This window comes from Bolinopsis microptera, chromosome 6, assembly GCF_026151205.1.
Source record: "Bolinopsis microptera isolate Bmic1 chromosome 6, MBARI_Bmic_1.0, whole genome shotgun sequence".
Lineage (NCBI taxonomy): Eukaryota > Metazoa > Ctenophora > Tentaculata > Lobata > Bolinopsidae > Bolinopsis > Bolinopsis microptera.
In genome coordinates, this window is record NC_087077.1 from 5,957,776 (window position 1) to 5,971,250 (window position 13,475).

At 40.7% G+C, this 13,475-nt stretch overlaps 2 protein-coding genes across 2 annotated transcripts; both read left to right on the forward strand.

The window, feature by feature from the left end:
* Positions 1-724: 724 nt before the first annotated feature.
* On the forward strand, positions 725-2,168 carry LOC134817249 (uncharacterized). The gene has a single exon (XM_063826391.1). It carries the CDS (start codon positions 753-755, stop codon positions 2,001-2,003), a length of 1,251 nt encoding a protein of 416 aa, XP_063682461.1. The 5' UTR covers positions 725-752; the 3' UTR covers positions 2,004-2,168.
* A 7,392-nt stretch (positions 2,169-9,560) lies between these two features.
* LOC134817346 (clumping factor B-like) lies at positions 9,561-13,293 on the forward strand. The gene is made up of 2 exons (XM_063826483.1): positions 9,561-9,891; positions 12,503-13,293. The coding sequence occupies exons 1-2, from the start codon at positions 9,561-9,563 to the stop codon at positions 13,291-13,293; spliced, it is 1,122 nt and encodes a 373-aa protein (XP_063682553.1).
* The last annotated feature ends 182 nt before the right edge of the window (positions 13,294-13,475 follow it).

The window sequence follows — 13,475 nt, forward strand, 5'->3', positions numbered from 1 at the left end:
CCTGTTATACTGATTCAGTATAACAGGGTGACGTCATGTTTGTGCCTCCTGGCACTCAGCCACCTTTATTTTATATTATATAGTCAGTTTGAAATATAGCATAGATAGTTAGTTTTATAGTAAAGTTCTAAGACTGGGCCAGTATCATGGTACTGGTACTGGTTAGGATCATTATTTTGAATATTCAGCTTGTTAATAACCTTTAATTACTTGTTAATTACTTTGTCTCTGTAATATTTATAATGCTGCTCCTTCCCACTTTGTTTGTGTGCACTGCTAGCATGTATAATGACGTGTAATGTAATTAAGCGGACCGTCTCAAGTGCACTCTGGGTCAATTCGTGTTTTTCACTGGTCGGTTTAGCGCCGTGGCTTTTATTCTGTCAACAGAGTATTTTAAACAATTTAAATCTCTCCATGTTATTTTGTTATCTGTTTGCATGCTTATCGAGTACTCAAACATCTCTGACATTTTCTTGCTCCTGGTGCTTTAAATTGTTTAATTGCTAGACTTTGGATGAGAGTATATTTTTGTGTTGTTTCTTTCTCGCAACTTCATTCAAGTGTTTAATAAATGTTGATAGCTTCATAGCTTACTATCTCTAGAGAATATTCAATAATTTCGTGGTCAACTATTATACATAATATTTTAAATCGCTCTCGGCGAATATAATTACGAACGATTGCACAAATTTTTATTAATTATGACTAAGCACACTTTAAGAAAGTAAGAAGTTGAGAAATGAAGTGAGATGCCGAAAGTAGGACACACATCACTCTTCGACTACAAGAACCGGATAACGGACCTAGAAAGTGAAGTGAATACTCTGAAGCGGCGTCTAGATGAGCTACGGCGTGCTAAAGTGCAGGCGTTTTACAAGCAGAGACGTTCCTCTAAATCAGACATCCCAGAAGTGGAGCAGGTTCCCTGTATGGGCGTACTGGAACAGAGGATTACTCGACTACAGAACGAGTTGGAGTTAGCGGAGCTCAAATACGTGAGGGACACTAAGGAGCTGAAGGAGACGATAGAGCGGTTACAAGAGGAAATGAACTCTGTGAAGGAGAACCACCAAGAGATGTTAAACAAAATGAACGACAAACACTTGTACGAGATGGCGAAGTTAAAGCGGGGCCATACGGAGGAGTTGGCACTGTACTCAGAGAAAATAGAGCTGGAGAAAGAAGCTAGGGTGGGGGCGGAGAAGGAGCTGGTGGAGTATAAGTGTAGGATGAGGAGTGTCACTCTGCAGCTGCCTGATGTAGAGGTGCTCAAGAGTGAGCTGACTCGGCTCCAGGACGCTTACTACTCCCTCAAGCTGCAACATGAGAGTGAGGTTAGCAAGTTGGAGGAGAGAATAGCAGTGCTCATGTCTGACATTGCTGCTCACGGTGAGAAATCTAAACGAAGGTTTCAGCTTATCCCAGATAGGACTTACATCGTTAAGAAAACTACGCCAACCGCTTCATCAACCAGTATTGGGTCTGCATTAGAAAAAAACTCTCAAGCTGAAAACAACTCTAATAAATCTGCAGCTCGACCAAAATCAGCCCTGAAAAAATCAGAGGCAGACACCACAGATATATCAGTTGTTATGACGACCATAAAACCAGTTACAAACACTGCCAGGCCCACTATTTCAAATTTTCAGGCCTACAACACTCGGGTAGAAACGATTGACAGGCCCAAGAGCACAACAACCATTAGACCCAAATCTAGCTTGATTCGGAAGACTCATCAGCCAGTCCCGCCAGATAAGATAACCCGGCCCAAGTCTTGTTGGAGTGATCAGCGGGGCTCATCTAGCACTGAAAAGCGTGTCACAAGTTCTACTGTGTCAGGGAGGTTTGGAAATGTCAGCAGTAAAATAGACACGGGTCGGGGGGAGCCCCACTTACTGCCTAGGGAGTCCAAACACAGACCGTCTAGGAACGGTTCTCCCTGGCAAACGGTTAATGTGAGGACTACTCGCAGTTATGTAGCTAGAAGTAGCAAATTCTAATGGTACAGTTCACATTTAAAGTTTCAGATATGTTATTGTTTTCATAGTTTGAACATTCCCTGAGTGACATGAAACGAGAAAAATTATCCAAGGAGTTAATTTTTAATTGAATTGTGTTATCGTTATAATTTTTGTATTTTATCAAATACAGTTAAAGGTTCTAAATGAAAATGAAACGTTGCTCGGTATCACACTATTCTCAAAGGTTGAAAATCTAGAAGATAATGTATTTGTCATTACTGAATCCTTCCATACAGTTCCCTATATTTAGGGGGTCTTGATGAAAATTCGCCCGAAATTGAGCTTACAGCTGTTTCTGATGGAAGGGAGTGATATATATCACTATCAGCTGCTTTTAATCCTATGGCAAAAAATAGTCCAAAATTAGTTCCTATGTGTAATTGTATCGCTCAAAGTATTTTCGATCGCGTGCTCTGGAAGTCTAACTTCTAAAAATCTATCTTTTCCTACATTTGTTTAGTAATCACCCTTAAACTTTCAGGATTTATTTGACTTTCTAGCTTTGAAAATCTTGGTAATCGTCAAAAAACAAGGTCCAAGGTTTTCAAAATCAAATAAGCAATTTTTAAATGCCTATCTCAAAATTCTGTCCAAAAGGCCGTAAAGGCATTCGACTCAGCAAAAAACTTTTTAACGGTTTATCTCTCACGGTTTTCGCGGAAACCTGTGTTAAAATTGATGTCGTGGACCGTGGTGTTAGTAAAATGGCAACAGATATTATATATTATAATATGTAGTGACACTTGGGCTATTGAGTGCTGTGGATCATGTTTATATTTTACTGTACTTTATTCCTTTTCATTGTTCATTATTTATTGTGTCGAATTAGTATAACTTAAATGCAGCCACATTAGAAAATAGAACTACAACCTGTTGTACAAGTTAAATTAATAAATAAACACCAAAAATAAGTCTCATTTGATTATTTTACTTACTTTGGTATGGATACTTTGGAGAGATTCGTAGATTCCTCTACTGGGTCATCGAATAGTTCGACCGCCCTTGCAGCATCGCTGCTGCCTTATTCATACTCCAGTCCAGCAAAGAATTTCCATTAGGGCAGCTGTAATTGCTCACAGATGGGTACTGCTCTGGCTGAGACATGGAATGGTGGTATCGATGAAGTGGAGTAGAAAAATGGATCCCCAGGTCATTTGGGCAGCGTTGGTGCACGATTTTCCACATGTGGATGATAATATAACGCTATCTCCTCCATTGCATCGACATTAAATTTAGTGCTTTGAACACCCTAAATCCTTGATGTGAAAGTACGCTGTACTCCTTCAATCTGTTGGATGTCTGAGATTTTACTGGTATTCCACAGAGGGCAGCAGTACTCTAAGTGACTTCGGACAAGTGACTTGTAAAGTGTCAACATTGTGATTCTATTTCAGCATTTGAACGCACTGAGCACCCAGGCTGCAACTTTTCTAGCTCGGGATGCCATAGAACTGACATGATGTGACCACGACATATCAGAAGACACTATAACTCCAAGATCCTTAACTTGATCTGTAGGTGAGAGCATATTACCATCTGACATCTTGTATGTTTGTGTTTGACATACAAAAAGGCAGCTCATATAGACTCTCATTATGATTCCCCCGGTGAACTAGGAGCTCAGATTTATCCTCGTGTAAAACTATGTTATTACGTTTGGCCCAAGCAATTACATGGTCGAGATCTTGCTGAAGAACGATAACACCCTGTTCTGTATATATATGTGCATACGGGTATCATCAGCAAAGATTCTTATAACTGAGCCAGCCACACAAAGCTTTATGCCATTTATGAAGAGTATAAAAAGGAGGGGTCCAAGAATGTAGATTGAACCCTCCTTCTGAAAATTGTGCTGTAAACTGGCGGTCCCCCCTGTACCCCCGGGCCCCCAGCCTTGGTCGACCGACGACCCCATGTCAGAAACTTGATACCCGATCCCCCCCCCCCCCCCCCGTATCAGCCCACATAATTCTTGGAAACTCCTTTATAACGTAGCTTAGGATGTTTTCCGGGTGGTAGCTATTTCCGTGTGTATTAATAATTATGTAGGGGATATCGTATACTGCACACTTATTGAGGGTTATTGAATAGACCCAAATCTTGATCTATATTTTCTTCATTATTGGAAGTGTCCTGACTATTGTGTACCTGTTTATTAAAGCTAACTGGGATACCTTCTCTCTAATCTTAATACAGTCAAAAGATCAAACACGGCTTGTTAGTTGTTCCTAAACAGTAAGCACGCATTGTATCAAGTCTGTGCAGTACAGGTTATCTACATAATGTACAGTGTGTGCACTATGTACAGTGTGTGCACTATGTACAGTGTGTGTACTATGTTCAGCGTGTGCACTATGTACAGTGTGTGCACTATGTACAGTGTGTGCACTATGTACAGTGTGTGCACTATGTTCAGCGTGTGCACTATGTACAGTGTGTGCACTATGTACAGTGTGTGCACTATGTAGATTGTCTATCTGTCTGCGCACATGTTTGTGTAATATATTAGATGTTAACTACTCACGTTAACAAGCTCCAGTATTTATAAGATAGCAGTATAAGAATGCATGTGTGTGTACTTACCTAACTGTGTACTGTGTACTGTGTACTGTGTACTGTGCAGCTCTAGAGAAATAAGAATGATAACAACTAACTGTGTACTGTGTACTGTGTACTGTGTACTGTGTACTGTTTACTGTTTACTGTGTACTGTGTACTGTGCACTGTGTACTGTGTACTGTGCAGCTCTAGAGAAATAAGAATGATAACATAGATACACACTACACAGCACCTACTATCTAATATATAATATCTACAGCTATTGGTACTGTGGACTAATTCTTCGAGTTCGGTTGACCTTGCCGTAAACATACATTTAAAGGAGTTTGAGAAGCGATAATTTTCTAATTGCTTATCTGAAAGCTTGTAAACGATTATAGCACACAATCCTAAAATCGACACACATCTGACGACTCTCAAGCCTCTTCAGATCATGCCCGGTCGATCGCCAAATCTACTGGATTGGAACAGTTTGGGCGGTTACATCTTTACATTTTACCTCCAAAACGTACAAGTGGTTACAACTGTATTTCTGAGAATGATTGAGAAGAAGTAAAACTGATGAGCTGTGTTTAAATGTGAAACATACACTCAACACAGTATGTAGAATGCAATTTTATTCAATTATCGTTACATAATAATATTAGAGCTTGCATGGTGTTATATTTGTAGACGGCAAACTATTTTGGCACGTTTGTGGCTCACAATAAATATCCTTGTGTGTACATCTAAATATAGAGCGATTTTCCGTAATCAGTTCAATTAACCAAATTACGCGGTGCTAAAAATAACACCGCACTGGTTAGAAAATGACGACTTTTTAAAAGAAATTACCTCCCTCCCCTCTACTCAGTGAATACGTAATATTATGTGAACGACCTCTTACTTTACAACTAAAAATATGAAACTGTTCACCTCCTTTGGGTACCCGACTCTATTACAAAGCAGAATGAAGAGACGTTATTGCATGAGATTGATGACAAACTACTCAAATTCCTACGTTATTATGCGTTCAGTATGGACTATACATTACATATAAAACTCTTACGCTTTTTCTATTTACTTTTTCAGTTCGGTATTAACCTACTTGGAGGACTGTGTTTATGATCTAACTGATTAGACATTGATTATTTGATTGACATGCTGGTCACCGTTAACATTGAATAATACAACATTGTGTAATATAACAGCATAGGATTTAAAGGTGTATGACGTGAGAGGTGATCAAATGAAACGTTGTGTGATTCATAAACGTAAGGCGCCAAATACATACCAGTGTAAAAAGTGAAGTAAATTTCGCGTAGTAGATGAATGCCACGCGCGCGCGTTTAAATTGGTAATTCTGGGATTCCGAATTACACATACATACATGTTACATGGCGAGATCTCCATCCAAAAGGATTAGTCTGCGTCGACTGCGTCATTACTTTGTATTATACAACTTCGGCGGGTAACATTTCTCCATCCCTTTCGGAATTCGGTCTGCAGCTAATCTTCTCATACAATCAATCGTGAGCCCATTACGATCCAATCTCTGCTCAGCATCCTCAATGAATACATCATTTAAGCTCTTCCTAGGCCTGCCTCTTGATCTCTTCCCATGCTTGGGTTTCCATTCAAGTAAATAGTTGGGCAACCGATCTTCAGGCATTCTACTGAGTACTGACATGTCCAAACCAACGCAGCCGTTTTGTTGTTATTATGTCAGCAAGGGCAGTTATTGATGCCCTTCTTAAAACATCCTCATTACTTACTCGATGGAACCACCTCACTCTCAGGATTCTTCTTAAGCAGTACTGATGGAAAGACTCCAATCTTCTTGTCTGCACTTGAGTCGTGTTCCATATCTCACATCCATAGGTCAGAATGGTAAGAACACGACAAGTGTTAGTGAAACAAATTTTTTTCAACGTGACTTTTAACCTGTTCTCTAGCTGGCCCTGAACGACCATCCGAAACCCTTACCCTCTAATCTGATCCTAACTCAATCCCTAACATAAGCACATGCTGAAACTCTTAACGAGAAATTACACCAACTTCCTTACACGGTCATATCACGAGACTCGACAAGGGAGCATTTTAGCCATATGTCATGGAGGTGATTCGGAATCAGCGTCCGAAAATAGAAAATTCATCGATCCAAGCTTGGTTTCAACTGCATCGGAAGCCCCGCTGTGCGCGCCATCTGGGGGGGGGGGGGGGGGGGTGGGTGGGACAATTTCGAGCGTGCTCAATCACTCTACAGTCGATCTTCGAGATTGATTTATAGGGCCACCAACTTGAATCGATGTATTTTCGGACGCTGATTCCGAATCACCTCCATGACATAAGGTTAAAATGCTCCCTACCCTTGTCGAGTCTCGTGATATGACCTTGTATCACGTTGCGACCCCCACTTTATCGTCCTGACGATACAGGGGGAGCCGCGCACGAAGTGCGCGGCGGGTCATACAACGTATGACAAATATGACCGTGTAAGGAAGTTTGTATAATTTCTCGTTAAGAGTTTCAGCATGTGCTTTTGTTAGGGATTGAGATATATTACGATTGGGTTATATTACGATTGAGTTATATTACGATTGAGTCATATTAGGATCAGATTAGAGGGTAAGGGTTTCGGATAATCGTTCAGGGCCAGCTAGAGGCTGGCCCTGACGGCCGCATAAGAAAGTTAGTCTAATTTCTCGTTAGGATTAGGGTTCAGCAATATGCTTTTGTTAAGGTTAGGGTTAGGGTTTCGAATAGTCGTTCAGGACCAGCTAGAGAACGGGTTGAAAAAGTCACGTGACAGTCGAGTGTAGAGTGATTAATCATCATCCCAAATCTTCCTAAGCCTACGACTAGTAAGACTAGAAACGTTCACCGCTCACTAAGCTAGATTATCTCTCCTTGATTTGGCTAGAGTAACCTACTGTTGATATAGTTTCAAGTCAGTCCTCCGTCCAGATCAAGTCGCCTTTGGGACCAGCCAGTCCACGTCAAGACCAAACCAAGACCTAAACCTTTTGTTTTCTTCTCTACAAGTACAACACTATCAAATGTCAAAGCAATCATCATCAATTAATACTAATAGTTTTTAATTTGTAAGCTTTATATACCATATTGCATATTATATTACTTATAGTTATAAATGGCTACAGCTAACACTATTAATGCTAAGTACCAAACAACAAGTGGGAGGTGGATCGTTGGTATACCATTAAATCGATTTAACACCGCAATTCCAGTCGCAAGCCTGGGACCACTACTAGCATAGTCACAACATCTACAAAGCTGCCATATAACCTGACTGACAATTTTCTCGACTGACTGACAATGTTTCTTCTTTTTCCCCATTTAGAATACAAAGATTAGTACATTTTAGCTTATGATTAATATTATATTTTTACCTATAGTTTACCTAGATTAATAATACCATATAGTTAATAATGAAAATAATTTCTGTGGGTGTAGTAACTGTCACCAAGATGTAAATCAGATCGAATCGAGACGCCGTTCGATCTAATTTCTCGTTCGATCTAATTTCTCGTTCGATCTAATTTCTCGTTCGATCTAATTTCTCGTTCGATCTGATTTACATCTTGGTGACAGGTATCAATTATTATTTAATAGGATCATACACTGTAACACAAAAATAATAAACAAATTAATACATTAATGCAGTAATTTGTACCGCGATACAAATTTAAAACTGAAGAACCATAAATTAGTATAGTATTAGTATAGCCCTCCGTGTTCGATAAATCTGACAGGTCTATATAGTGATCAAATATTTATATCGCGCGCAAGGCTTGTTGCACTATATACAATATAATATTATTATTATGTTTTTCAATTTTCATATCGAAAGATAGTTTCTATTTCCGCCAACAACTTATTTTACTGGGTTGCGCTCAGCCTGTGACTCCGCTATATTTGTGTTTTCTGTCGTAGAAATTTTCCTATTTCCTGGGGCTCTGCTTCCCATACGTAGACCTTTTTTTGAACCAAGTCGTTTCAATGAGAATCTTCGACCAATTGAGTTACTCATTGTGGTGTTTTCTGTATTCGACTTCTAAAAATGAAAGTGGGTCAAACTCAATGGTTGTTGACATTGACAAATGATACTCGTCTAAATTTCTTCGAGTTGGAATTAAACATTAAATGTCTATACTTGTTTTTGTGAACATGCAAGTTAAGAAACTTTCAATTATTGGAAACTTTCCAAAAAAGTTACAATTTCGTTTTTATGCGCTGTACTGGGGGGTTTCAAAGTTGTGAAGATCTTTCGGTTAAGAGGGACAAGTTCAAATTCGTTAAGCTCAATGATACAACGATTGCATGGCTTGTAAAATAGAAAGGTTGATTGCTCCTTGTATTGCTCCTTGTATTGGTTAAAAGTACGAGCGCGAGAACCGGTAGACCAAATCAGCACTCTCTGATATATGAAAATGTCATTTAATGTTTAAAATCCGGTCATTCTTTTTTCATCACCCTGTAATATGATAAGTCATATAATCTAAAAATGACGCGGAACAGGTTCGTTAATTTCGTTAGTAAAATCGATCAGGTAAACTGAATCATGTGATGGTGTGATCACTATTATTCCAAAAAATGGTGACATCAGCATATTATGCTCGAACAACAGGGGCATTACACTCCGCTCCACAACTTCTAAACTTTTTCAAATGGTAGTTATACTTGCCAGGCTCGGGGAAGGTTTGGACTTTGGAAGCTGCCATGCGTGAGAATCAGTGTGGCTTTGGGGAAAAATGAGGGTCGTACGGGCTTTCTTTGACGGTACTGTGAGTGCGGTTTGGCATGACGGTGAGCTTTCGAGGTGGTTTGATGTACTCAGTGAAACTGGACAGGGAGATATCCAGGGGCCACCCATCTTCAATGTTTGTCTGAACTGGGCTGCTCAATCGGCAATGGAGAGGCTCAAGATCATTTCGAAAGGTCTGATGCTTTGTGAAGCATTTGGGGAGCTAAAGGAGGATGACATGGCCTGGCGGTCCTTTACGGGACAAAGGATGGTCTCAAGAATCTACAGATCTCTTGTCCCAGCATGTTGCATATGCTGGCTTGAAAATCAACAATGGCAAGACAAAGACCATGGCCGCTTCGAAGCAACTCAACAATCATACACAGATGCGTGCACTCTCAACATCAAGGTCGATGATGTCACTGTGGAGTGTGGATCAAGTCAGTCATTTTACTTACTTGGGAGCTGTAATATCTGCTGATGGAAACCTGGATAAATATCTGGATAGTAGGATTGGCAAGGCAGCGGGCACCTTAAACACCTTGTCCCGTGTCTGGAACAACCGTAACATCCTGACACCGACAAAGATCAGAATCTAGAGAGCTGCTGTGCTAACAGTATTACTCTGCGGAAGTGAGACATGGCCGACCATCAAAAGCCCTGTGCACCGTGTAGAGGTGTTCCATAAGTGGTGTCAGAGGAGAATTCTATGGATCAAGTGGTTCATGAAGACTTCTTTTGATTGGTCGGCGTCGACAGTAAGCCTTCCTTACGGTGGCTTTCACAACGCGTCCCCATTCTCCAACTCCTGCTGCTGGAGAGAGAGACTCCCAAATTATATACCATAAATATATTAAACATAGATATCGACAACAGACTCCGAGAGTCTTGAAGTTCTGTTACCACCGCCTCGGCGCCTCTGGTGCAACCCCGCCGGGTTAACGACAGAGAGACAGGGACTTCCAGGGGAGGTCATGGCCTGCAACGTGCAACTCGTAGGAGTATGCAATATGCTCCTGTAACGTCACTGTAGACCGCTCCTCTTTCCTTTTTTTTGAGTGGCCAATCCAAAACCAAATCCTGGAGTTACTGCAAGAACCATGGAAGCCTGTGAGCGTGTAGACCGCTCCTCTATCGTTGTTTTGAGTGCCCGATCCAAAACCAAATCCTAGGGTACACGAGACGTGGTAGCCTGTGTGAGCATGTTAGAGTCTGTTAAGTGTTAGAGTCCTAGGGTTACACGAGACGTGGTAGCCTGTGAGCGTTTTAAATCCTGGGGTTACACGAGACATGGTAGCCTGTGAGCGTGTAGACCGCTCCTCTATCGTTGTTTTGAGTGTCCGATCCAAAACCAACTCTTAGGGTACACGAGACGTGAAAGCCTGTGAGCGTGTTAGAGTCTGTTAAGTGTTAGAGTCCTAGGGTTACACGAGACGTGGTAGCCTGTGAGCGTGTTAAATCTTGGGGTTACACGAGACGTGGTAGCCTGTGAACGTGTCAAATCCTGGGGTTACACGAGACATGGTAGCCTGTGAGCGTGTAGACCGCTCCTCTATCGTTGTTTTGAGTGTCCGATCCAAAACCAACTCTTAGGGTACACGAGACGTGGAAGCCTGTGAGCGTGTTAGAGTCTGTTAAGTGTTAGAGTCCTAGGGTTACACAAGACGTGCGGTAGCCTGTGAGGGTTTTAAATCCTGGGGTTACACGAGACATGGTAACCTGTGAGCGTTTAGACCGCTCCTCTATTGTTGTTTTGAGGTTGCAATTTCAGCAGGAGATAGGAAAGAGTGGAGGACATTTTCCAGACTGAGACAACGGATACCAGAGGCTGGCCACTCGGATGATTGAGGAGACCGTTACAAGTACACGTAATGCGTAAGTAGTGATACGAAACCACAATTGCTCTTCCTGCACGATTCAAATACGGCGGATCATCAATTCAATCATTCGATCTCCCGATATGAGCAAATTATTTTTGTTTCATATCTCGGTCATTTGTGCAGTTAGCTGCTAGCGCTATGAGATGAATGTCATTCCAACTTTATTTGATGTTTTCCCAACGTATGTATTTTGACTTTCGCCCCCCTCCGGCCCATTCCCCTGTATTTCTGTACAATGAGGCTGTTTTACCCCTAGCTTATCATCAGTTAGATATTTGGTCCTCCTGGTGAATTTGAGTCTACCATCCTTCCTGACCAACTTTCTCTTCCGTTTCAAGATGGAGGGTCTTCTAAACTTAATGTTGTTCATTTTCAGATATGCTCCAAACTTTGTTCCTGTAATTTAACTTATTTAAATATTTTACATCGGTTAAATCGCAAAACCCTCTTCAATTATATAAAAGTTTAGATAACAAAGCTTTAAAAATTAGGAGGTACCAATGTTTGCATCTAGAGATGTTTATAATTATAAAGCAGGACAAAGTCAAACGTGAACTAAGTACTAACCTTTAATAAATTCTAACTTGAAAGCTCCTCTGCTACTGAGATTTTCCAAGAAACTAAGTGATAGTCTCTTTCTGAGATCGTAAGTGTGTTTCCACATTTGAATCATGTTTATTAATCCAAGTAACTGCTGCGATATCTCCTGCAGTGTAGTTTATCAAGTCGGACTTTAATAATTAAAAACCGCGAGTCTTATAACGTAGATTTATTATTCACTAGGTCTCCATTAGAAATGATGAATCAATTTTCTATACATCTGATTATTTGATTATTTTTATTCACAATCGTGCTACATAGAAAACTCATGATTTATTTTGACTGAAAGTTAGTACCCTGATGTAGAATAGAATGAGGGCATTGTATTCGTTGTGTAGAATGTCCGATTCTGGCTTGTTTCCCTAAATTATTAATTAGTATGGTTAATAATAGTCACTTAATCATAATGTGACTATTATAACTCAGTGACTTGAAACCGCTCGCAGTTTTAAATCAGGTTTGCGCCAGGGCTAGGTTATGGTTGTCGAGATGACGTGACAATTTGAATTATTCAACAGGCTTTTCTATTCTTGAATTTGTGACCAAAATTTATACTGACAAGATAACAAATTTGTTAGTATAATGCAGTAGCTAGTAATGTAGTAGCTAGTAATAAAGGAAATGCTATCAATTATAAAATAAACAGTGATTATAATGTATGCGACTTATCAGTTATGATTGAGAAACACTGACAGACGAACAGACAGAGGAAAAGACAGATGAACATACAGACGAAAAGATAGACGAACAGACAGACGAAAAGACAGACGAACTAACAGACGAACAGACAGACGAACAGACAGACGAACAGACAGACGAACAGACGGACGAAAAGACAGACGAGCAGACAGACGAACAGACGGACGAAAAGACAGACGAACTTACAGACGAACAGACAGACGAACAGACAGACGAACAGACGGACGAAAAGACAGACGAGCAGACAGACGAACAGACATACGAACAGACAGACGAACAGACAGACGAACAGACAGACGAACAGACAGACGAACAGACGGACGAACATACAGACGAACAGACAGACGAACAGACATACGAACAGACAGACGAACAGACGGACGAAAAGACAGACGAGCAGACAGACGAACAGACATACGAACAGACAGACGAACAGACAGACGAACAGACAGACGAACAGACGGACGAAAAGACAGACGAGCAGACAGACGAACAGACAGACGAACAGACAGACGAACAGACAGACGAACAGACAGACGAACAGACAGACGAACAGACGGACGAAAAGACAGACGAACTTACAGACGAACAGACAGACGAACAGACAGACGAACATACAGACGAACAGACAGACGAACAGACATACGAACATACAGACGAACAGACAGACGAACAGACAGACGAACAGACAGACGAAAATACAGACGAACACACATATGAACAGACATACGAACTTACAGACAGCTCACCGTTATATGGTAGAAGATGTAGGCACAGTAGTAGGTAACGCTGAGTGATAGCACTAAAATATAGACTGTTGAGAGGCGAAGAAAGAAGAAAGTTTCTTTATTGTGCATACTCTCTGATGAGGTCAAGTTCCTTTCCTGAAAATACGTGAACCATATAATATGTAGAAATACCTCAAAAAGGAGGATACAAACAGAATAGTGAAGACTTTATCTTAAAGAA

What these genes read in the sequence shown, in the direction of transcription:
- LOC134817249 (XM_063826391.1), top strand. Translation starts at nt 753, where the DNA reads ATGCCGAAAGTAGGACACACATCACTCTTCGACTACAAGAACCGGATA.
- LOC134817346 (XM_063826483.1), top strand. Translation starts at nt 9,561, where the DNA reads ATGACATGGCCTGGCGGTCCTTTACGGGACAAAGGATGGTCTCAAGAA. An exon ending in GTCCCGTGTCTGGAACAACC is followed by an intron (nt 9,892 to 12,502) that starts GTAACATCCTGA and finishes AAACACTGACAG; the next exon opens with ACGAACAGACAGAGGAAAAG.